The following is a 25,902-nucleotide window of genomic DNA, read 5'->3' as shown; positions in this document are numbered from 1 at the left end:
ATTAGTGAACCAGGTGGGTTTTTACAACAACTCCGCAACTTCAGGGTCACTTTTAGTGATTTTATTGCCAATTTTTGGTTTAAACTCACCTTCTCTAGATTATTAGTCCAGGTCTCTGGGTTACCAGGCCAGTAACATGCTACAGTACCCATACCGGATGAATTCTGTGATGTGATTTTCTTAACATCAGAATATATTGGTTTAAGTTGAGTCCTCACAGGAGTTATCTAAGGTTGGTTGGTATTTTGTTTCAAACAGTGTGAGTCTGTTAGTATTTTATTTTTTAAGCCGCGGTTTTTAAATCTCTGGTCACTGTCCCGCAGAGAGAAAAGCACAAACAATGTATCAAATGAGATTGAAAGATTTTTTTTAATTGTTTTCAGATTTACAGAAGATAAACATAGAATAAGAGAAATACCAGATAACAAAGTCAGCAATTTAACTGTAGCATAGGATTCACAAAAGGCGGTGCTGGAATGGACAGTAACAAACCCACCTAAAGATCTGCACGTCCCTCTACACAAATATAGCAGAGGTTTAATTAACAAGGTGCTGTTATTTTCAGTTATCTTGTACTAGAGTGTAATCACTTGAAGATACACCCCAGCTCTGATCATTAGCCTCACACACAAACCTGGAAATAAAACCCTCCTTGGATATGTTTACACAGCAGCTGTAAGCTGTCGACAAAACAAAGTACAATCTCTCAGGATAAACAGGAGAACAAAGCAAAAAGCTTACACCAAACAGAGGTCTGTTATCAAAATTTTAAAACACGGTTTATTGATACCAGTTAACGCGGCTTCTTCGCATCACGGTAGTCCACCTTGTAAAGGATGAATGAAATGATCCCGCAATACACCACACTCTTCATCAACAGGAGCGTGTATGTAAAGGTCGCCACCTGCAGTGAACTCAAAGGCGGTCCTGTGCAAAATGAAGAAACACAAAAGTCATCAGTTTCTAATTCATTCACACACATTACGGCTTCTAAGGAATGGAGGATATGCTGGGTGTGAAAATAGGTCATTTGGAAAAGTAACGAATAACGGGCAATGGTGCAGGTAACACCACTTGTTAAACCACCCTGGTGCAAAGCATGAATCTCGAAGATTTCACAAAGTTTCTGCAACTATGTTAACATCCCACTGTCTGTAATTCTCTTTAACACCGGATTATTAGTAACCCCATGTGTAAGATGGACTATTAGTTTATAATTGCCAGTCTTGAGTATTTCGAATTTGAAACACTGCGGAAAAACTACTTCCGGTGGCTTTAGAATTCCTAAACTATCTCCTTTCGTGCTTTTCTAGTGTACTTCAAGGCAGGGGGGTGGGGACTCAGATAAGAAGGAATAAAACCTAAAATGTTGGATTACACAGCAGGTTATTCGCATTTGTAAAGCGGAAAAGCCGATCTATCTTTGTGAGGCAGCCCAGTTCGACCTCAAATATCAACCTGCCGTTACTCTTTACAGATGCGATGGGTAGAAGCATTGCTGCATTTATTGCCCATTCCGAGCTTCCCGAAATTGGTTTTATTCCAAATTTACATATTATTTACAGCATAGAAAAAAGCCATTCGGCCCAACAAGTCCAGCCTTCTGCATCTAATCTCATCAACATATCCTTCTATTCCTTTCTCCTTCCTGTGCTCATCTAACTTCCCTTTAAATGTATCTATGCTAGTTACCTCAACTACTCCTTGTGGTGACGAATTCTACAATTTCTCCTGAATTTTCTAATGGATTTATTAGTGAACGTCTTAAATTTATGACCCTAGTTCTGGTCTCCCCAGAAAGTGGAAACATCTTCTCTGCGTCTACCCGAACAAACCCGTTCATAATCTTAAAGATCTCTATCAGGTTACTCCTCAGTTTTCTCTTTTCTCCAGAGAAGAGAATCTTCTGCTGTTCAATCTTTCCTGATAAGTATAACATCTCAGTTTTGGTATCAAATGGATACTGAGCCACATAAGGAAATATTAGGGCAGTAAAGGTCGGTTTCAAGGAGCTTCTAAAAGGAGGAAAGAGGTAGAGGCAGAGAGGTTTGGGGAGGGAATTCCAGAGCTTATCCTTTCTAAGTTTGTTTAGTTGATCAATTATCTCCCCCCTTTCTATCTCAAATGTCTTTATATCTTTTTGGATTTCTTCTTCTAACCTTATGCATAGTATGTTAGTCTTCCTGGTAAATACTGAGACAAATTATTTACTATTTCTGCTATTTTTCTGTCATTACCTGTGCGTTTATTGTGCGTATCCCGTTGTAGCCGTATCCCTGTCCTGATTTTCTTTTTGTTATTTATGTGTCTGTAGAATACTTTACTATTTCCTTTTATATTCTTTGATAATTTAATTTTGTAGTTTCTCTTTGCCTTCTTAATTGTATTTTTACTTCTTCCCTATTATTTTCGGATTCCTTTTGTCATCTTCTCCTTTGTTGTCTAAACTTAGTGTATACCGTTTTCTCCAGTTTTAATGTTACTCTTATTTCTTTGTACAGCGTTGGCTAGTTTATTCCTGCTTTTTAGTGGGATATATTTCTCCTGCACTCTATTAATCACCGTTTTAAATATTTCCCACTGTTGTTCTGTGTCTTTGTCAGTAAATCTTTCCAGTTTATTTTCCCTAATTTCATTCTCATCCTCTTAAAATCATATTTTCCCAATTTACTACTTTGATCGCTTTATTTATTTTAATAACTGAATGTCTCTCGAGGCCACTTCATAGGGCAATAATGAAAGTCAACCAGTTGGAAGCCTATACGTGACTCCGGAGAGGGCTACAGTCCCGTATGGGCCAGGCCGGGTAAGGACAGCAGGTTCCCTTCCCTGAAGGACATTGTTGGACCAGTTGAGGTTTTATAAAAATGCGGCACTTTTTCCTGGTCATTTTTCCGGTGCCAACCCACAGATTACTGATTTCAGTTTCACGGTGTGACGGGATTGGAGGATTAGTTCATCTAGGACCAGAGCCGCTGTCCTTGGCTGGGGACCGGGTTGTCATACCCGAAGCATATTTTGTCTTTACTGGGGAATTACCTTCATCCGTGCTTGTGCTCTCGGAAGTCTCCGACTCGCTGGGCGGACACGTGGGATCTGGAGAATCATCGCGTTTGTCAATAGCTAAAGCAAGCAAAGAGAGACAGGAACACAAATTAGAGACAATCCGAAAATTCGGCAATGTGGTGGCTCGTGAGAGCGAGTAAGAACACAAACCAGGCAGTTGGAGAACGCGTTCGATGTCCCTCCGTTAAATAAAGGATGTGTGCGGGAGCTCGGAATCTCAGATAGTGGAGCTGAGCTCCACGTTGCTCGACACGATCTTGTTATTTCACGGAGTTTAAAGTGTGTTAAAATAATAATTGTCTGCAGTTGAGCCCTTGGCTGTAATACGTTCCCGCTACTCTTAGTAAACGCTTCAGTTGCCAGTCCGTCAACCTGTATACGACTCTGCCCTTCAGTACAATGAGTGACTGCTTTGGTGATGGTGTTGGAATACATGCCAAGTGCCCGGGTTGACCACTAGCATTTTAAAACGTTCCGTACACAAACCTCATTCACCGAAAGAAAATCAGGGACTCGCTTCCTCTTCAGAAAGAAGGAGGAACTAGCCAACGTTTATATGTTACAACTCGCTCCCGCCTTTCGGCGTTGCATGGGTTCACGCCGTTGTTCTCCGGAATTGCAACACCGAAGATTAAGATTATCCGCTCAGGTGCAAGTTTATCGAGTTTACACGATGTATAACCGATAGTTATTAATCTCAAGTCAGGTTCCGATATTTGACCAAAAATCATATTTTACAACCTAAAACACTGAAATTCATGCATGTCACAAATTGTCCTAAACATATTGCTGTTACAACAGAGCCCGTTACGTATATATGAACCGGCTTCGGATACAGCGCGTGTGCTCAGTTCTGTAACAGAAACTGACAAAGAACCATTTTGGATAACAGCAATTGATTTATTTAACTAACACCGATTTAGGTAATGGAGCGAGAAAGCGGATCTAAGGGACGGGAGCAGGAAGACGGGTCGAGCGGACTTTAATCTGTTTGAACCCCTTCTATAACAGACAGCTAGAATAACAGCTATATGTTTATAGAATCCCCGTCTGTAACACAGGTATAGACTGAGTGCTGCCTTCAAAAGTAAAGATTACTGTTTGAGAGCAAAGTGAAAGCAGCGCAAGGGCCGAAGTCTAAAATCAAACACTTACGGGACAGCTAATTAATAATTTATGCAAAATTAGGTTTTCCTGAACCCTTGTGCAATAGTCACTGTTTTTGATCGAAATATATTTTAGTGTGAGCTGAGACAACATGAGTTAGTGAGGACTGTACCGGCTCGGGAGTTCTTGTCAATCGTGGCTTTATCTGTGGCTAACTCGTGCTGTGCTTCGCAGGTGATAGTTTTAGTCGCCCAATCTAACTTGGAGACTTCTAGGCGGCTGATCACCGAGTAACTCCCGTCCTTCTGTTTCTCCACCGGATCTGTGGACACTTTCTCGTCACCTTGTCGAGATTCCGCGATTTTCCAGGAAACCCTGATAACTTCGGGGAAGAATCCAGTCAGGAGACAGACCACTGGGGCTTTGCTCTGCTCGCTCAGTTCCGCAGTATTCGGAGGGAAAAGTCGAATTGTTGGTCCCCTAGGTGCGTTTTCTAATTGCAAAAAAAAAACGACATTTCTGTAAATCGATCCGGTTAGGACAGATATAAATTCAATATCTATATTTCCAATTGGATACAGATGTGATAAAAAAAACTCAACGAAATGGTCCCTCAATCTTTGTGTTTACTTAACTGATCGAGACGATCAATCTCTGATGCTTCGTTGTCAACGCTCAAAGTAAACGGGGGCGAGGAAAGAGAAAGAGAGAAGGGGGAGAGGGGAGAGGATGGGAGAGGGGAGGAGAGAGGAGGGGAGAGGGGAGGAGAGAGGAGAGGGGAGGAGAGGGGAGAGGGTGGGAGAGGGGAGGGGAGAGGGGAGAGGGAAGGAGAGCGGAGAGGGGAGAGGGTGGGGGAGGGGAGGGGAGAGGGGAGGAGAGCGGAGAGGGGAGAGGGTGGGAGAGGGGAGGAGAGGGGAGGAGAGGGGAGAGGGGAGGAGAGAGGAGAGGATGGGAGAGGGGAGGGGAGAGGAGAGGTTAGGAGAGGGGAGAGGAGGGGAAAGGAGGGGAGAGGGGAAAGGAGGGGAAAGGGGAGGGTAGGAGAGGTGAGGCGAGAAGGGAAGAGAGAGAAGAGGTGTGAAGAGGGGAGGAAAGCGCAGATGGAATGAGGAGAGAGAAGAGGGGAGAAGATGGAGGAGGGGAGGAGAGTTGAGAGGAAAGAAGAGGGGAGGAGAGGATATGAGAGGGAAGAGGAGAGAAGAGGGGAGGAGAGGGGAAGGGAGGAGAGGGAAGAGAGACAGAGAGTTGAGAGTGGAGGAGAGGTTGGGAGAGGGGGAGGATGGGAAGGGAGGAGAAGGGATGAGAGGATGGGAGAGGAGAGGGGAGAGATGAGCTCTGACTGGAAAGGTGAACAGTTTGGCGCTTAACATGATTAGATTAAATTGAGTTGAGCTCAAACCATAGGTCTATCCATTTACAAATTAACAACTTCTTAGGGGCTTCGGTTATGTGGAGAGAATAGGAAACTGGGATTGAGAAGGTTAAGAGGAGATTTATAAAGGTGTTCAAAATCATGAAGGGCTTTGATAGAGTAAATAGGGAGAAACTGTTTCCATGGTTAGCAATGAGAAGGACAGTACCAGGCTTGGGGGGGGGGGGGCATAGACAGACTGGTAAAGTGGGCAGACACATGCCAGAGGAAATTTAACACCGAGAAGTGTGAGGTGTTGCATTTTGGTAGGAAGAATGAGGAGAGGCAGTATAGATGAAATTGTGCAAGGGTTTTGATCGAGTAAATAAGGAGAAACTGTTTTCAATGGCTGAAGGGTCAGTAACCAGAGGACACAGATTTAAGGTGATAGGCGAAAGAACCAGAGGGGAGATGAAAAACAAAATTAAGCAGCGATTGGTTATGATCCACTGCCTGAAAGGGTGGTGGAAGCAGATTTAATGGCAACTTTCAAAAGTATCAAGGATAAATACTTGAAAGGTAGAAACATTTGCAGGGCTATGGGGAAAGAGGGAGTGGGATTAATTGGATAGCTCTACCAAAGAGCCAGCACAGGCACGATGGGCCGAACAACATCCTTCTGTGCGGTATCATTCTATGATTCCACACCGTAAAGGCGCCGCTCGAGTTATCTTACAATTTTGCTTCCTTGGGATATACTTTCTAAAACACGCGTGATAAATACAAAGTCGCCAGTTGTTGTTTGGTGTGTGTGTGGGGGGGGGGGGGGGGGCTTTTCAGAAACCAGCAGTAGTTTTAATTAAAGCATTAAAGCAGTAAGTTGTCACTGAACAAACATCCTTTAGAAACAATCTAGTTGGTCTGATTGAAACCTAACACGAACTAGATCTCAGAATTCCGTTATGTTGATGACTCTGCAATGAACATCCCACAGTCCCCACAGGTCGCGGAGGCTCCAAGCCCGTGGGGCGCCGCATGTCACCTCTCCGGGGCCACCCGGGCTTGGACAAGACCGGCAGCCGGAGAGTCCGCCTCCCTGCCCCGCGTATCCTGGGGCTGTCACTTTACTGGCACTCGGACTATTTTCACACTATCTATCACCTCGATGTTTTACAGAAATTGACTATTGACTAGTCCCTAATCCACAGATTTCGACAAATTCGAAACCACTTCGGACCTTAGCTCTTATACTAACAGCTGTAACAAAATACCTAAAATCCTCAGTATTTTCAGTCGATATGAAAGGGATTTATCAGTAATTCACGATCTACTCATTTACTCCTATAAAACTGACTGCTGACTGTAAGTCTTGTCCCAGAGCCGAGAATCTCTCAGTGAAGGCATTGAGCGCAATACATAAGAACATAAGAAATAGGAGCAGGAGTAGGCCACTTAGCCCATCGAGCCTGCTGCGCCATTCAATACGATCATGGCTGATCTGATCATGGACTCAGCTCCACTTCGCGCCCCCCTACCTCCCATAACCCTTTACTCATCGCTCAAAAATCTGTTTATCTCCACCTTAAATATATTCAATGACCCAGCCTCCACAGCTCTCTGAGGCAGAGAATTCCATAGATTTACAACCCTCTGGGTGAAGAAATTCCTCCTCATCTCAGTTTTAAATGCGTGACCCCTTATTCTGGTTTCCCCTATGAGTGGAGATATCCTTTCTGCATCCACCTTGTCGAGCCCCTTCATTATCTTATGTGTTTCATAGCCCTAATCCGGTTTCCTTATTAATCTTCATGTTACGGGGTTCAACTTCCTGGTTTCTGTACTTGCCATTCCCAATGAATTACAACAACGTTATAATAACCGTTATATTAAGCGCTGCTTTTGATGCCACACAGAATCAGAGTGTGAACTCCTCTCCGTGTGTTGTTAAGTGGTGGATTTTAAGACTCACCGGCGACCACCAGCCTTGTCCAAGCGCCAAAAGCAAAATGTGTTCCTCACTGTGCAAAACCCGCCGGCAAGGGCCGCTCGGAGACACCAGAACCCGGCCCGAGATGGGCAATGATATCAGACTTACCCGTTACAATGAGTTTGGTCCCAGCACCGAACTGCATGTCTCTATTAACCACAGTGGTGCAGGACTGTTCAATATCTCAATGAGAAGCAGTGGTGAGTAATACTGTCTCTATAAACTATACTACCTCCATGAACTATTACTGCCTCTATGAACTCTATGAACTATGCATTTTTAACTGACTTTTGGGTGTTTTTCCCAAAATAAATACTACAGATTTTTTAGAATTACTATAATAATCTGAAAGTTTTGTAAAACGAAGTGAGTGCCAGAAGCACATTAGCTCGGTGCATATGCACATCCTTCGCAGGCTATCGTCCCACCCCACGCCTCACACATAAACCCTGCTGTGCAATACATTGTGGCCACAATTCCACACTATACATCTCCCGGTTTTAACATTGCACGCGGCCCGTGTTATTAAAGCAGTTAGGTGCTCGGGATCATCCACTCAACAGCTCCCCGCCCGAGAGACATCTGTAAGCAGTAACACCACGAACCGGCCTGTGTCGTTCCAGTCCCGCAGACCTTCATCTCATGAGCTCTGTTGGAGACCCTCTGTCTTACAATATGTTACAGTATCTCTCCTTAACCATTACCACGCCACAAAAACCTCCGATCCCGGAGCGTTTTGTCAAGCGGAATATAAGCTCACCTGTAACTATCAATTTAGTCCCAGTCCCGAAGACCTTTACCGCAAACCACGGTTACACAGCACCGTACAAAAACCGCGCCACATTCCGTGTCTTGAGTCTCATTTACTTACAGAAACACTTATCGTGGACAAGGAGCTTGGTCCCAATGCCGTATACACCTGGTAGACGCGGTATTAGAACCTCCTACAGTAACCGCCCGAACTCAGTGAATATTGGTCGGAATGCCCAGACAACCGGCGATCTTTATTTAAATAGATCTCTGCGAGCCCTCCAGTTAAACACAGCGCCGCGCTCACACCAAACTTACCCGAAACAATAAGCCGAGTCCCAGAGCCGAATATTTTTCTCCAAGTACCAGAGGTAGCACTGTGTTATATCACTTTACAATAACCGTCCCGGGGCACCGGTCCGGCCCCATCAGTTCAATGAACCGGCAGTGGCCGGAAACTATCTCCCCGCTCCTGGGACAGCCAGTTTCGTCCCAGTGTCAAATTCTGCAGAGATTCGCACAGCGTTACCGTCCTTACACGAGCGAACTACCATCACCAGTAACCCAGTTACTCAGCACACCGAGTTTAGTAACTGTAACCTACATCGCTCTTCACACCAAAGCCTCACCTGTGACCAAGAGCTTGGTTCCAGTGCCGAAGATTTTCACGTCTGAATCAACAGTTAGCACCCTGTTACACCGCCTGACAATAACCCACCTGACCAGACTCACCCAGATCCGGGTCTGCCTGAACTTACTACAAGCGGGATATGACCTGGACTCACCCAGGCCCGGGTCTGGCTGAACTCACTGCGACCCGGGTCAACCTAGATTCACTCAAATAACAGCTAAAATAACCAGCATAAGCATTTCACAGCATTCTATTAACGCAAAGGCATCCCTTGATTTCACCCCAGTGATCTCCCTGCATTTCACACTTTCTATATCAAACTGCTGAGGGCTTGTGTCTCCCCAGTCTCACAAGTACACCAACTCCAATATCACACAGAACGACTGATTGGTGCTTCACTCTTTGCCCATACAGTTAGGGTTAGGATGAGGGTTCGGGTGAGGGACAGGGTTAGTGTTAGGGATAAGATGAAGGTGAGGGTGGGGATTAGGGTTAGGATGAGGGTGAAGGTTAGTGATAGGGTTAGGGTTCAGGTAAGGGATAGAGTAAATGTTAGGGTTAAGGTGAGGGTGTCAAAGGCCTTTGTAAGGTCAAAGAAGTGTAACTAAACTATAGAACCAGTGGGAACCTGTTCAACCTTCGTCGCTTCCAGGCTAGATCCAAGACCGTCCCATCCTCTATTGTTGAACTACAGTACGCGGATGATGCTTGCGTCTGCGCACATTCGGAGGCTGAACTCCAAGTCATCGTCAACATCTTCACCAAGGTGTACGAAAGCATGGGTCTTACACTAAACATCCGTAAGACAAAGGTCCTCCACCAACCTGATCCCGCCACACAGCACTGCCCCCCAGTCATCAAGATCTGCGGCGTGGCCCTGGACAACGTAGACCACTTTCCATACCTCGGGAGCTTATTATCAGACATCGACAACGAGGTTCAACACTGCCTCCAGTGCGCCAGCGCAGCCTTCGGACGCCTGAGGAAGGGAGTGTTCAAAGATCAGGACCTCAAATCTGGCACCAAGCTTAGTGATACTCGCCCCCCTGCATGGCTCAGAGACGTGGACCATATACAGTGGACACCTCAAATCACTGGAGAAATATCACCAACGCTGTCTCCTGCAAATCCCCTGGGAGGACAGATGCACCAATGTCAGTGTTCGCGATCAGGCCAACATCCCCAACATGGAAGCACTGACCACACTCGACCAGCTCCATTGGGCGGGCCACATTATTCGTATGCCCAACACAAGGCTCCCAAAGCAAGCGCTCTATTTGGAACTCCTACATGGCAATCAAGTCTCTGGTGGGCAGAGGAAACGTTTCAAGGACACCCTCAAAGCCTCCTTGATAAAATGCAACATGCCCACCGACACCTGGGAGTCCCTGGCCAAAGATCACCCTAAGTGGAGAAAGAGCATCCAGGAGAGTGCTGAGCACCACGAGTCTCGTCGCCAAGAGCATGCAGAAAACGAGCGCAGGCAGTGGAAGGAGCGAGCGGCAAACCAGAATCCCCACCTACCCTTTCCTCCAACGACTGTCTATCCCATCTGTGACAGAGACTGTAATTCCCATATTGGACTGTTCAGTCACCTGAGAACTCACTTTTAGAGTGGAAGCAAGTCTTGAGGGACTGCCTATAATAAGGTGACGGTTAGCATTAGGATTAGGGTTGGCATTTGGATTAGCTTTAGGGTTAAGATTAAGGCTAAGGTGAGGGTTAGGGTTAAGGTTAGGCTGAGGGATCGGGTCAGCATTAAGGTTAGGGTTATCATTACCAATAGTGTTAGGATGGAGTACATTTACCTGTCACAACCAGTCTGGTTCCAAAGCCGAAAACATATTCTTCCCCGCTGCGTACAGACCACAGCATTAAACCAACTCTCAATAACTAGACTGTTTAGTTCAACCTCTTATCATTCACAGCTTTAACCTCATGGATTCAGGTCTCCGCTTGGGCCCCAGAACACAGGTGGAAATTCTTGAAGTGGTGTCGCATGTGCAGCTGCTATCTGGGTTCCTGAAGCTGATACTATCTGCGATTCATTCAGAGGACACACTCTGATTCCAATCATAGAATCATACAACCTTATAGAACAGAAGGAGGCCTTTTGGCCCATCACGCTTGTGCCGGCTCATGAAAGAGCTATCCATTTAAGCCCCTTTGATTTCAATGAACAAAGGATTACCACCATTGATCTGATGCCCGTTTAAGTTCCATAAAGGAGCCTGAGAGGTTCGGTGACTCCAAGTTTACTCCGTATTCACAGAAAATTGCCGAAAACCAGCCTGCAACTGGTTGCAGTGCTGAACACGGGGTTCATTTTAACTTAATTTGCCAGTCAGGAGACCTATGGGATCAGGAGTAATGTTGGTTTTAAAACCTGCCCGATTTTAATCTCCACTGATGTCAGTGGAGAGCAATATCAAGTGGATTTTAAATGGGCATTTCACCCGAACCTGTGGATTTCTTCCTCAATGAGTTAGGTTAAAATTACTCAATAAAGGGCTGAGCAATAACATGATCGCCACACTTCAGTACAGAAATCAGAAACTGACCGACTATAACAGTACAAGTTTTAATTTTATTTATTCACAGGATGTGGGCATCGCTGGTAAGGCCAGGATTTATTGGCCATCCCTATTTGTCCTCAAGAAAATGGTGGTGAGCCACCCTTTTAAATAAGTGGCTTGCTAGGCCATTTAAGAATCAACCACATTGCTGTGGATCTGAAGTCACATATAGGCCAGATCAGGTAAGGACAGCAGATTTCCTTCCCTAAAGGACATTATAGTGTACCAGATGGGTTTTTATGACAATTTGGTAGTTCCATAGTCACCATTATTGATATCAGAAGTTTTACTTAATTGAATTTAAATTTCCCAGCTGCTATAATGGGATTTGAACTCCTGTCTTTAATCATTAATCCAGGCCTTTGTATTACTACACCAGTAACATAACCACTATGCTACTGTGTCAGGTACTGTCTGTCAGTGACCACAGGAGCTGATCCATCAGTGACCTCTGGAGTTGACCCACCAGCAACCCAGGAGCTGACCCACCAGTAAACCAGGAGCTCACCCACCAGTAACCCAGGAGCTCACCCGCCAGTGACCCAGGAGCTCACCCGCCAGTGACCCAGGAGCTGACCCGCCAGTGACCTTTACAGCTGACCCATTAGTGACCTTGGGAGCTGCCCATCAGTGACCTCTAGAGCTGACCTGCCAGTGACCTCTGGAGTTGACCCATTAGTGACTTCTGGAGCTGACCCATCAGTGACCTCTCGAGCTAACCAATCAATGACCTCTGGAGCTGATCCACCAGTGACCTCTGGAGCTTATCCCCAGTGACCTATGAAGCTGACCTACCAGCGTACATGGGGTTAGATGTGACCCTTATGGCTAAAGGGATCAAGGGGTATGGAGAGAAAGCAGGAATGAGGTATTGAAGTTGCATGATCAGCCATGATCATATTGAATGGTGGTGCAGGCTCAAAGGGCCGAATGGCCTACTCCTGCACCTATTTTCCATTTTTCTATGTTTCTATGTTCCGGGGGAGACATCACTCCAATCTAAATCATAGCGTTGGGAGCCTGTCCCTGTCCATGTCCTGCACCTGCTAGAGGGAGGGGATACAAAATGCAGCAGGTGTGCCTGTTTTGGGGGCCATCCCCCTCCCCTCAGAAACTTCCCAGAACTATGCCCATTGGACCCCTTTATTTATTTTGGATTCATTCATGGGATGTGGGCTTCGCTGGCAAGGCCAGCATTTATTGCCCATCCCTAATTGCTCTTGAGAAGGTGGTGGTGAGCCACCTTCTTGAACTGCTGCAATTCGTGTAGTGAAGGTGCTCCCACAGTGATGTAAGACAGGGAGTTCCAGGATTTTGACCCAGCGACAATGAAGGAATGGCAACATATTTTCAAGTCAGTGTGTCACTTGGAGGGGAACTTGGAGGTGATGGTGTTCCTACGCACCTGCTAGGTGGTAGAGGTCGCGGGTTTGGGAGATGTGTTGAAGAAGCCTTGATGAGTTGCTGCAGTGCACCTTGTAGATGGTACACACTGCAGCCACGGTACGCTAGTGGTGGAGGGAGTGAGAAGGTGGTGGATGGGGTGCCAATAAAGCGGGTTGCTTTGTCCTGGATGGTTTTGAGTTTCTTGAAAGTTGTTGGAGCTGCACTCATCCAGGGAAGTGGAGAATATTCCATCACACTCCTGACTTGTGCCATATAAAGAGGCTAAAACAATTAAAACTTAAAAAAAAACCTTCAGGGACCCAGCCCCAGACTACCAGTCCCAGTCCAAGCCCCAGACCACCAGTCACATGCCCAAATGCAGACTCCCAGCCCCAGACCCCCAGCCTCAGATTCCCAGGCCTAGATCCCCAGGCCCAAAACCCCAGGTAAATTTCACACTTGCCGGTTGTCAGGTTGATGCACCTGTTTCCACTCGAGGTACTTGTTATATATGTGGACTTGCTCTTCTCCTGGAGTCCCAAGGGATCCAATAATCCCTTGGGAGCACAGGTATTTAAGGAAGCTTCACAGGTTGAAGAGGCACTCTGGAGATCTGCAATAAAAGACTAAGATCACACTTTACTTTGAGCTCACAGTGTTCAGTCTGACTCTTTCTCCATACACAACAACTGGTGATGAGATACAGATAGCGAACCCAAAGATGCAGAGAACAGTGGGCATCCTGGAGAAATTTTCAGATGGAGATGATTGGGAGCGACTCTACCAATACTTCGTGGCCAATGAGCTAGATGGGGAAGAGAGCGCTGCCAAACGAAGGGTAATCCTCCTCACCATCGGTGGGGCACCAACGTATGGCCTCATGAAGAATCTGCTTACTCCAGCGAAATCTACGGAGAAATCGTACGACGATTTGTGCACACTGGTCCAAGAGCATTTGAACCCGAAGGAAAGCGTTCTGATGGCGAGGTACCGGTTCTACACCTACAAAAGGTCTGAAGGCCAGGAAGTGGCAAGTTATGTCGCTGAGCTAAGACGCCTTGCAGGATATTGCGAATTTGAAGGACATTTGGAGCACATGCTCAGAGACTTTTTCGTACTTGGCATTGGCCACGAAACCATACTTCGCAAACTTTTGACTGTAGAGACCCCAACCTTATGTAAGGCCACAGCGATAGCCCAGGCGTTCATTGCCACCAGTGACAATATGAAGCAAATCTCTCAGCACACAAGTGCTGCTACAAGTACTGTGAACAAAGTGATGTTATTTTCGAATCGTAACGTACAGGGCAGGTCACATATACCTGCAGCTGCACGTCCGCAGATGACTCAGAGTCCACCATCAAGGGTGATGAATGCAAGGCCATTAACACCTTGTTGATACTGCGGGGGTGATCATCGTTTCCATTCATGCCGATTCAAAGGGTACATTTGCGAGGGCTGTGGAACAATGGGACACCTCCAACGAGTGCGCAGGTGAGCTGAAAAGCCTGCTAAACCTGCAAACCACCATGTTGCAGAGGAGGACAGATCCACGGAGGATCGCGACGCACCAGAGCCTCGGATCGAGGAGGCAGAGATACATGGGGTGCACACAGTCACCATGAATTGTCCCCCAATAATGCTGAATATTAAACTAAATGGACTCCCAGGGTCAATGGAGCTGGACACGGGCACGAGCCAGCACATCATGGGCAAAAAGACTTTCGAAAGGTTGTGGTGCAACAAGGCCTCAAGGCCAGTCTTAACTCTAGTTCACACGAAACTAAGAACTTACACAAAAGAACTGATTCCTGTAATTGGCAGTGCTACCGTAAAGGTCTCCTACGATGGAATGGTGCACAAGCTACCACTCTGGGTGGTACCGGGCAATGGTTCCACGCTGCTCGGCAGGAGCTGGCTGGGAAAGATACGCTGGAACTGGGACGACGTCCGAGCGCTATCGCCCGCTGATGACACTTCGTGTGTCCAGGTCTTAAACAAATTTCCTTCGCTGTTCAAACCAGGCATCAGGAAATTCCAAGGAGCAAAAGTGCAGATCCACCTAATTCCGGGGGCACAACCCATCCATCACAAGGCGAGAGCAGTACCGTACATGATGAGAGAAAGGGTAGAGATCGAGCTAGACCGGCTGCAATGAGAGGGCATCATTTCACCGATCGAGTTCAGTGAGTGGGCCAGCCCTATTGTCCCAGTCCTCAAGGGAGACGGCACCGCCAGAATCTATGGCGATCACAAATTAACTATCAATTGTTTCTCCCTGCAGGAACAATAATTACTACCAAATGCCGATGACCTCTTTGCAACGCTGGCGGGAGGAAAGATGTTCACAAAGCTGGATCTGACTTCAGTCTACATGACGCAGGAACTGGAGGAATCATCGAAGGCCCTCACCTGCATCAACACGCACAAAGGTCTTTTTGTTTATAACAGATGCCCGTTTGGAATCCAATCAGTGGGGGTGATATTCCAGAGAAACATGGAAAGTTTACTGAAGTCAGTCCCACACACCATCGTCTTCCAGGACGACATCTTGATCACAGGTCGGAACACAGGTCAGAACCTGGAGGAGGTTCTTCGTCGACTCAACTGCGTGGGGCTCAAGTTAAAATGCTCGAACGCGTTTACCTAGCGCCTGAAGTGGAGTTCTTGGGAAGGAGGATTACGGCAGACGGCATCAGGCCCACCAACGCGAAGACGAAGACAATCGAGAATGCACCGAGGCCACAGAACGTGACGGAGCCGCGATCGTTTCTGGGACTTCTGAACTACTTTGGTAACTTCTTACCGGGTCTCAGCACCCTGCTAGAACCACTACATGTCCTACTACGAAAAGGGGATGAATGGGTGTGGGGCAAAAGCCAAGAAAATACCTTTGTAAAAGCGAGAAAATAGTTATGCTCAAAAAAATTGCTTGTGTTGTATGATCCATGTAAGCGTTTCGTACTAGCATGTGATGCGTCGTTAAATGGCATTGGGTGTGTATTGCAACACGCTAATGATTTTGGGAAACTGCAACCAATTGCTTGTGCATCCAGGAGTCTGTCTAAGGCTGATACAGCCTACAGCATGATTGAAAAAGAAGCGTTAGTGTGTGTCGATGGGGTAAAGAAAATGCATCAATACCTATTTGGGCTAAAATTCGAATTGGAAACTCACCATAAGCCACTTATATCCCTGTTTTCCGAGAGTAAAGGGATAAATACCATCACATTGTCCCGCATCCAGAGATGGGCGCTCACGTTGTCCGCATACAGCTACGCCATCCGCCACAGGCCAGGCACAGAAAACTGCGCCGATGCTCTCCGTAGGCTGCAATTACCCACCACGGGGGTGGAAATGGCACTGCCTGCAGATCTAGCCATGGTTATGGAAGCATTTGAGAGTGAGCAATCACTTGTCATTGTCCGGCAGGTCAAAACCTGGACAAACTAGGACCCCTTATTATCTCTAGTCAAAAGCTGAGTGCTTCACGGGAGCTGGTCCAGTGTCCCAGTGGAAATGCAGAAAGAGGTAAAGCCGTTCCAGCAGCGCAAAAATGAAATATCTATACAGGCAGACTGCCTTCTGTGGGGCAATCGAGTAGTGGTCCTCAAGAAGGGCAGAGACACCTTCATCAATGACCTCCACAGTACCTACCCAGGCATCGTAATGATGAAAGCGATAGCCAGATCCCACATGTGGTGGCGTGGTATCGATGCGGACTTAGAGTCCTGCGTTCACAGATGTAATACATGCTCGCAGTTAAGCAATGCACGCAGGGAGGCGCCGCTAAGTTTATGGACTTGGCCCTCCAAACCGTGGTCTAGGGTACACGTTGACACTGCAGGCCCGTTCTTGGGTAAAATGTTCCTTGTGGTTGTAGACGTGTACTCCTAGTGGATTGAATGTGAGATAATGTCGGTTAGCATGTCCTCTGCCACTACTGAAAGCCTGCGCGCCATGTTTGCCACTCACGGCTTACCCGATGTCCTGGTGAGTGAAAATGGGCCATGTTTTACCAGTGCTGAGTTCAAAGAATTCATGACCCGTAACTGGATCAAACATGTCACATCTGCCCCATTTAAACCAGCATCCAATGGTCAGGCAGAGAGAGCAGTGAAAACCATCAAGCAAGGCTTGAAGAGGATAACTGAAGGCTCACTGCAGATTCACCTATCCCGAGTCCTGCTTAGCTACCGCACGAGACCCCACTCGCTCACTGGGATCCCACCTGCTGAACTGCTCATGAAAAGAGTACTTAAGACAAGGCTCTCATTAGTTTACCCTGATCTACGTGAACAGGTAGAGAGCAGGTGGCTTCAACAAAGTGCACACCATGATAGCACAAATGTGTCACGCGAGATTGAAATCAATGATCCTGTATTTGTATTAAATTATGGACAAGGTTCCAAGTGGCTTCCCGGCACTGTCATGGCAAAAGAGGGGAGCAGGGTGTTTCGGGTCAAATTTTCAAATGGACTCATTCACCGGAAACACTTGGGCCAAATCAAACTCAGATTCACGGACTATCCTGAGCAACCCACCTTGGACCTTACCTTTTTTGATTCCCCAACATACACACCAGTGGCAATCGGCACCATGAAGCAGAACCCATCATCCACAGCAGCCCAGCAGGGCCCAACACACCAGGCAGCCCAGCAAGGCCAGCTGCACAGCAGCCCAGCAAGGGCCCAACAAATGATTCAACAACACCAGCTTTCACACCGAGATGATCAACAGGGCAAGAAGGGCCCCAGATCGACTCCCATTGTAAATAGTTACACCATTAACTTTGGTGGTGAGTGTTGTTATATATGTGGACTTCTATTTACTCTCTACAGCCACCAGAGGGCTCATCCCCTGGAGTTCCAAGGGATCCCATAATCCCTTGGGAGCACAGGTATTTAAGGAGTCTTCACAGATTGGAGAGGCACTCTGGAGACCTGCAATAGAAGACTAATGTCACACTTTACTTTGAGCTCACAGTGTTCAGTCTGACTCTTTCTCCATACACAACAGTATTAACCTGCTGATGGCCAAGGAGCCAAGGATTTTCTGTGGCTGGTCATGCTCACCCCATTATATAGGTGTCTGTGCTCAGGCTGGTGGAAGCTCTATCCCAGGCAAGGTCCCCTGGAACCTGGTGGCAAAGGCCCAGTTTCAGCCTCATTTCTGGCTCTCTCACACATTCCTGCTGGAAGAGCTGCAGAATTTTCACCCCATCTTGTCTTTTTATCCAATGGTAATACTTAAACTAACTGACCCGGGGGAAATTTCACATCCATCAACGCCTGAACTTTCTGGGATAAAATCGTAACTCAATGTACACGATAGTTGGATTTGATGTTTGTGTTCTCAAGGAGCTTGGGTTGGGAAATGATGGGCCCATTAAGTTTTCATAAGAACATAAGAAATAGGAGCAGGAGTAGACCATACGGCCCCTCGAGCCTGTTCCACCATTCAATAAGATCATGGCTGACATGATCATGGACTCAGCTCCACTTCCCTGCCCGCTCCCCATAGCCCCTTATCCCCTTATCATTTAAGAAACTGTCTATTTCTGTCTTAAATTTATTCAATGTCTCAGCTTTCCCAGCTCTCTGAGGTAGTGAATTCCACAGATTTACAACCCTCTGAGAGAAGAAATTTCTTCTCATCTCTGTTTTAAATGGGCGGCCCCTTATTCTAAGATCATGCCCTCAAGTTCTAGACTCCCCCATCAGTGGAAACATCCTCTCTGCATCCACCTTGTCAAGCCCCCTCATAATCTTATACGTTTCGATAAGATCACCTCTCATTCTTCTGAATTTCAATGAGTAGAGGCCCAACCTACTTAACCTTTCCTCATAAGTCAACCCTCTCATCCCCGGAATCAACCTTGTGAACCTTCCCTGAACTGCCTCCAAAGCAAGTATATCCTTTCGTAAATATGGAAACCAAAACTGCAGGCAGTATTCCAGGTGTGGCCTCACCAATACCGTATATAGCTGCATCAAGACTTTCCTACTTTTATACTCCATCCCATTTGCAATAAAGGCCAAGATACCATTGGCCTTCCTGTTCACTTGCTGTACCTGCATACTATGCTTTTGCGTTTCATGCACAAGTACCCCCAGGTCCCGCTGTACTGCGGCAGTTTGCAATCTTTCTCCATTTAAATAATAACTTGCTCTTTGATTTTTTCTGCTAAAGTGCATGACCTCACTTTCCAACATTATACTCCATCTGCCAAATTTTTGCCCATTCGCTTAGCCTGGTCTATGTCCTTTTGCAGATTTTTGTGTCATCCTCACACATTGCTTTTTCTCCCATCTTTGTATCATCAGCAAACTTGGCTACGTTACACTAAATCCCTTCTTCCAAGTTGTTAATATAGATTGTAAATAGTTGGAGTCCCGGCACTGATCCCTGCGGCACCCCACTAGTTACTGGTTGCCAACCAGAGAATGAACCATTTATCCTGACTCTCTGTTCTCTGTTAGTTAGCCAATCCTCTGTCCATGCTAATATATTACCGCCAACTCCGTGAACTTTTATCTTGTGCAGTAACCTTTTATGTGGAACTTGTCAAATGCCTTCTGGAAGTCCAAATACACCACATCCACTGGTTCCCCTTTATGTACAGAGTCACAGCATTAGCAAGGGAGATGTGTACATAAAGGAGATCATGGAGTTACCAAGATGTAGACATACACTTACCTTACAATAGTGACTACACATCAAAAGTACGTCATTGGGTTTAAAGCGGCTTTGGGACATCCTGAGGTAATGAAAGGTGCTGTATTAATTCAACTTCTTCTTGCTTTCTTTCTATAAGGGTATCTCATATTTATTCAGTTGTATAACAATATTCCAACATTAATAGAGGAAAAACTTAACAAGAGTAAGGAGAATGTGAACGTGAGAGGCCAGTGGCATGTGGTCTGCACTGTGCAGCGATGCATCAATACAATGAAAATACAGAAGGATAGGTCTTTAATATACACTGTCCACCCTTTAGCAGTGGCACTATGTCTTATCAGTGAGTGCAGATGGTCTTACAAAGAGTAATCAATCATTACCTTAATATAACAGGGGTGAAAGTGTTAGGGTATGGCTGGATAATGAGCAGTTTGATTGTAATTTCATTAACTGAAATCTTCCACTAACAAATGGCAGAGCTCAGTGACATCCCTTCCTACTGAGTCTCATCCTGACGATGTCCATGCTGCTCTGTCAGCCCAATGTAGCATACTTGATTGTATAGACCTACTGCTCAGGAAGTGCCTGGTGTCACTGTTACAAGTCCCACACCTTCTGTGCTCCCAAACCATTAACTCTTTATCTACCACTTCCTGCTGCTCCAATCAAATTTCATCTGTTAACATTATTTCCAATGCTATGGATTTATCAATCGCTCTCCAGCTTACCCTTGTGATACTCCGTTGCCGTGACAGTGACAACATTGTCATCATTGGAGCTCATAACTCATGCTGCTCTGCTTTCACTTGCAAAGGAGGTACCTGTGACATCAACTAGCCCTTAACAATTTTTTAAAAAAGTGTCAGGATATTTTCAAAACACAAAGTAGACGCAGAAAATTCAGAACAATGCTTAGAATGAAGATTCTCTTCATTAACAGTTTGTTCTGACACCAATGCATTGGTTAATTGTGATTATTGACCAATCACTAATTTTAAAACAGGGTTTACTTAGGAGAGGGAAAATAGAGTATGAGAGGAAGTTTGCTTGGAACATAAAAACTGACTGCAAAAGCTTTTTTAATATGTGAAGAGAAAAAGATTAGTGAAGACAAATGTAGGTCCCTTGCAGTCAGAATCAGGTGAATTTATAATGGGGAACAAAGAAATAGTAGACCAATTGAACAAATACTTTGGTTCTGTCTTCACGAAGGAAGACACAAATAATCTTCCGGAAATACTAGGGGACCGAGTGTCTAGTGAGAAGGAGGAACTGAAGGAAATCCTTATTAGTCAGGAAATTGTGTTAAGAAAATTGATGGGATTGAAGGCCAATAATTTCCCAGTGCCTGATAGTCTGCATCCTAGAGTACTTAAGGAAGTGTCCCTAGAAATGGTGGATGCATTGGTGATCATTTTCCAACAGTCTATCAACTCTGGATCAGTTATTATGGACTGGAGGGTAGCTAATGTAATATCACTTTTTTAAAAAGGAGGGAGAGAGCAAATGGGGAATTGTAGACCGGTTAGCCTGACATCAGTAGTGGGGAAAATGTTGGAATCAATTATTAAAGATGAAATAGCAGCGCATTTGGAAAGCAGTGACAGGATTGGTCAAAGTCAGCATGGATTTATGAAAGGGAAATCATGCTTGACAAATCTTCTAGAATTTTTTGAGGATGTAACTGGTAGAGTGGACAAGGGAGAACCAGTGGATTGTGGTGTATTTGGACTTTCAAAAAGCTTTTGACAAGGTCCCACACAAGAGATTGGTGTGCAAAATTAAAGCACATGGTATTGGGGGTAATGTATTGACGTGGATAGAGAACTGGTTGGCAGACAGGAAGCAGAGAGTCGCGATAAATGGGTCCTTTTCAGAATGGCAGGCAGTGACTAGTGGGGTGCCACAGGGCTCAGTGCTGGGACCCAGCTATTTACAATATACATCAATGATTTAGATGAAGGAATTCAGCGTAATATCTCCAAGTTTCCAGATGACACTAAGCTGGGTGGAGGTGTGAGCTGTGAGGAGGATGTTAAGAGGCTGCAGGGTGACTTGGACAGGTTAGGTGAGTGGGCAAATGCATGGCAGATGCAGTATAATGTGGATAAATGTGAGATGATTCACTTTGGGGGCAAAAACACGAAGGCAGAATATTATCTGAATGGTGGCAGATTAGGAAAAGGGGAGGTGCAACGAGACCTGGGTGTCATGGCACATCAGTCATTGAACGTTGGCATGCAGGTACAGCAGGCGGTGAAGAAGGCAAATGGTATGTTGGCCTTCATTGCTAGCGGATTTGCGTATAGGAGCAGGGAAGTCTTACTGCAGTTGTACAGGGCCTTGGTGAGGCCTCACCTGGAATATTGTGTTCAGTTTTGGTCTCCTAATCTGAGGAAGGATGTTCTTGCTATTGAGGGAGTGGAGCGAAGGTTCACCAGACTGATTCCCAGGATGGCAGGACTGACATATGAGGAGAGACTGGATCGACTGGGCCTGTATTCACTGGAGTTTAGAAGGACGAGAGAGGTTCTCATAGAAACATGTAGAATTCTGACGGGACTGGACAGGTTAGATGCAGGAAGAATGTTCCCGATGTTGGGGAAGTCCAGAACCAGGAGTCACAGTCTAAGGATAATGGGTAAGCCATTTAGCACTGAGATGAGGAGAAACTTCTTCTCTCAGAGAGTAGTTAACCTGTGGAATTCTCTAACGCAGAGAATTGTTGATGCCAGTTCGTTGGATATATTCAAGAGGGAGTTAGATATGGCCCTTACGGCTAAAGGGATCAAAGGGTATGGAGATGAAGCAGGAAAGGGATACTGAGTTGAATGATCAGGCATGATCTTATTGAATGGAAGTGCAGTCTCGAAGGGCCGAATGGCCTACTCCGGCACCTATTTTCTATGTTTCTATGTTTCTATGTTAGCTGCAATATTGTTTCTCGCTTTGTGCATCAGATGCCAGCCATCTCCAAGTTGCCGGGAAAATGACCCCCTAATTCTAACACAGGTTTCCTGTCTAAATCACAACTCCCTCTCCTCTGGCTGATCACCCACACAATGTCCATGCCTCTGTTAATGTGGCCCATAATTGTCTTGTCCATTTTTGACAGTTTCCAGTTGGCCTCTACCTTCATCTGTTCATAGGAACATGAGTAGGCCAATTAGCCCCTCAAGCCTGTTGTGACATTCAATGAGATCATAGCTGATCTTTGGCCCATATCCCTTAATACCTTTGGGTAATTAAAAGCTATCAATCTCAGATTTAAAATTAACAATTGATATCGCATCAATTGCCATTTGCCTAAGAGAGTTCCAAACTTCTACCACCCTTTGTGTGTTGGGATGATTCCAAATCTCACTCCTGAAAGGTTTGGTTCTAATGTTTAGACTATGCCCCCTAGTCCTGTGCGGGTGTTCGCTGTGGCTCAGTGGGTATCACTCTCACCTCTGAGTCAGACGGTTGTGGCTTCACTCCAAATCCCACTCCAGGGACTTGAGCACAATAAATCTAGGCTGACACTCCACTGAAGTGCTGAGGGAGTGCTGCACTGTCGGAGGTGCCGTCTTTCAGATGAGATGCTAAGGCAAGGCAAAGAATGACTAAGAAAGCAATAAAGAAAGGAAAGATAGATTACGAAAGTAAACTTGCGCAAAACATAAAAACAGATAGTAAAAGCTTTTACCGATATATAAAACGGAAAATAGTGACTAAAGTAAATGTTGGTCCCTTAGAAGATGAGAAGGGGGATTTAATAATGAGAAATGTAGGAATGGCTGAGACCTTAAACAAATATTTTACTTCCGTCTTCACAATAAAAAACACAAAAACCATGCCAAAAATTGCTGGTCACGGGAATGTGGGAAGGGAGGACCTTGAGACAATCACTATCACTAGGGGGGAGTGCTGGACAGGCTAATGGGACTCAAGGTAGACAAGTCCCCTGGTCCTGATTAAATGCATCCCAGGATATTAAAAGAGATGGTGGAAGTTATAGCAGATGCATTCATTATAATCTACCAAAATTCTCTGGACTCTGGGGAGGTACCAGCGGATTGGAAAGCAGCTAATGTAACGCCTCTGTTTAAAAAAGGGGGCAGACAAAAGGCAGGTAACTATAGGCCGGTTAGTTTAACATCTCTAGTGGGGAAAATGCTTGAAGCTATCATTAAGGAAGAAATAGCGGGACATCTAGATAGGAATAGTGCAATCAAGCAGATGCAACATGGATTCATGAAGGGGAAATCATGTTTAACTAATTTACTGGAATTCTTTGAGGATATAATGAGCATGGTGGATAGAGCTGTACCGATGGATGTGGTGTATTTAGATTTCCAAAAGGCATTCGATAAGGCGCCACACAAAAGGTTACTGCAGAAGATAAAGGTACGCGGAGTCAGAGGAAATGTATTAGCATGGATAGAGAATTGGCTGGCTAACAGAAAGCAGAGAGTTGGGATAAATGGGTCTTTTTCGGGTTGGAAATCGGTGGTTAGTGGTGTGCCACAGGGATCGTTGCTGGGACCACAACTGCTTGCAATATACAGAGATGACCTGAAAGAGGGGACAGAGTGTAGTGTAACAAAATTTGCAGATGACACAAAGATTATTAGGAAAGCGGGTTGTGTAGAGGACACAGAGAGGCTGCAAAGAGATTTAGATAGGTTAAGCGAATGGGCTAAGTTTTGGCAGATGGAATACAATGTCGGAAAATGTGAGGTCATCCACCTTGGAAAAAAAAACAGTAAAAGGGAATATTATTTGAATGGGGAGAAATTACAACATGCTGCGGTGCAGAAGGACCTGGGGGTCCTTGTGCATGAATCCCAAAAAGTTAGTTTGCAGGTGCAGCAGGTAATCAGGAAGGCGAATGGAATGTTGGCCTTCATTGCGAGAGGGATGGAGTACAAAAGCAGGGAGGTCCTGCTGCAACTGTACAGGGTATTGGTGAGGCCGCACCTGGAGTACTGCGTGCAGTTTTGGTCACCTTACTTAAGGAAGGATATACTAGCTTTGGAGGGGGTACAGAGACGATTCACTAGGCTGATTCCGGAGATGAGGGGGTTACCTTATGATGATAGATTGAGTAATCTGGGTCTTTATTCATTGGAGTTCAGAAGGATGAGGGGTGATCTTATAGAAACATTTAAAATAATGAAAGGGATAGACAAGATAGAGACAGAGAGGTTGTTTCCACCGGTCGGGGAGACTAAAACTAGGGGGCACAGCCTCAAAATACGGGGGAGCCAATTTAAAACCGAGTTGAGAAGGAATTTCTTCTCCCAGAGGGTTGTTAATCTGTGGAATTCTCTGCCCAAGGAAGCAGTTGAGGCTAGCTCATTAAATGTATTCAAATCACAGATAGATAGATTTTTAACCAATAAGGGAATTAAGGGTTATGGGGAGCGGGCGGGAAAGTGGAGCTGAGTCCACGGCCAGATCAGCCATGATCTTGTTGAATGGCGGAGCGGGCTCGAGGGGATAGATGGCCTACTCCTGTTCCTAATTCTTATGTTCTTATGTTCTTATGTCTGCTCTCTCAACTGGAAGTAAAAGATTTCATGACACTATTTCGAAGAAGAGCAGGGGAGTTATCGCCGGTGTCCTGGCCAATATATAGCCCTCAATCAACATAACAAAAACAGATTATCAGGTCATTATCACATTGCTGTTTTTGCAAGCTTACTTGTGCACAAATTGGCTGCCGCATTTCATACATTACAACAGTGACTGCACTCCAAAAACTATTTCATTGGCTGTAAAGCACTTTCAGACGTCCAGTAAACATAGAAACATAGAAAATAGGTGCAGGAGTAGGCTATTCGGTCCTTCGAGCATGCACCACCATTCAATAAGATCATGGCTAATCATTCACCTCAGTACCCCTTTCCTGCTATCTTTCCATACCCCTTGATCCCTTTAGCCGTAAGGGCCATATCTAACTTAATTTTTACAATAATATTTACAATATACATTAATGATTTGGATGAGGGAATTGAGTGTAATATCTCCAAGTTTGCAGATGACACTAAGCTGGGTGGCAGTGTGAGCTGTGAGGAGGATGAAAAAAGGCTGCAGGGTGACTTGGACAGGTTATGTAAGTGGGCAAATGCGTGGCAGATGCACCATTATGTGGATAAATGTGAGGTTATCCACTTTAGTGACAAAAACATGAAGGCAGACTATTATCTGAATGGCGGCAGATTAGGAAAAGGGGAGGTGCAATGAAACCTGGGTGTTATGGTTCATCAGTCATTGAAAGGTGGCATGCAAGTACAGCAGGTGGTGAAGAAGGCAAATGGTATGTTGGCCTTCATAGCTAGGGGATTTGAGTATAGGAGCAGGGAGGTCTTACTGCAGATGTATA

The 25,902-nt window shown here is 45.6% G+C and overlaps 1 protein-coding gene and 1 gene segment (V, D, J or C); one reads left to right on the top strand and one right to left on the bottom strand.

Moving 5' to 3' along the window:
• Window positions 1-25,902, top strand: part of stard3nl (STARD3 N-terminal like) — a 168,212-nt gene that overhangs the window by 74,476 nt on the left and 67,834 nt on the right. The gene's annotated exons all lie outside the window — the stretch shown is intronic.
• The window catches only part of LOC139264593 (T-cell receptor beta-1 chain C region-like), a 32,138-nt gene continuing 6,616 nt past the window's right edge, over window positions 381-25,902 (bottom strand). Inside the window, 5 exon segments of the C gene segment in view lie at window positions 381-927; window positions 3,040-3,123; window positions 4,346-4,666; window positions 8,577-8,635; window positions 16,112-16,226. Coding sequence covers window positions 794-927; window positions 3,040-3,123; window positions 4,346-4,666; window positions 8,577-8,635; window positions 16,112-16,226 — 713 coding nt within the window.

This window comes from Pristiophorus japonicus, chromosome 1 (assembly GCF_044704955.1).
Source record: "Pristiophorus japonicus isolate sPriJap1 chromosome 1, sPriJap1.hap1, whole genome shotgun sequence".
Classification (NCBI taxonomy): domain Eukaryota; kingdom Metazoa; phylum Chordata; class Chondrichthyes; family Pristiophoridae; genus Pristiophorus; species Pristiophorus japonicus.
This window is presented reverse-complemented; position numbering and strand designations above follow the sequence as displayed.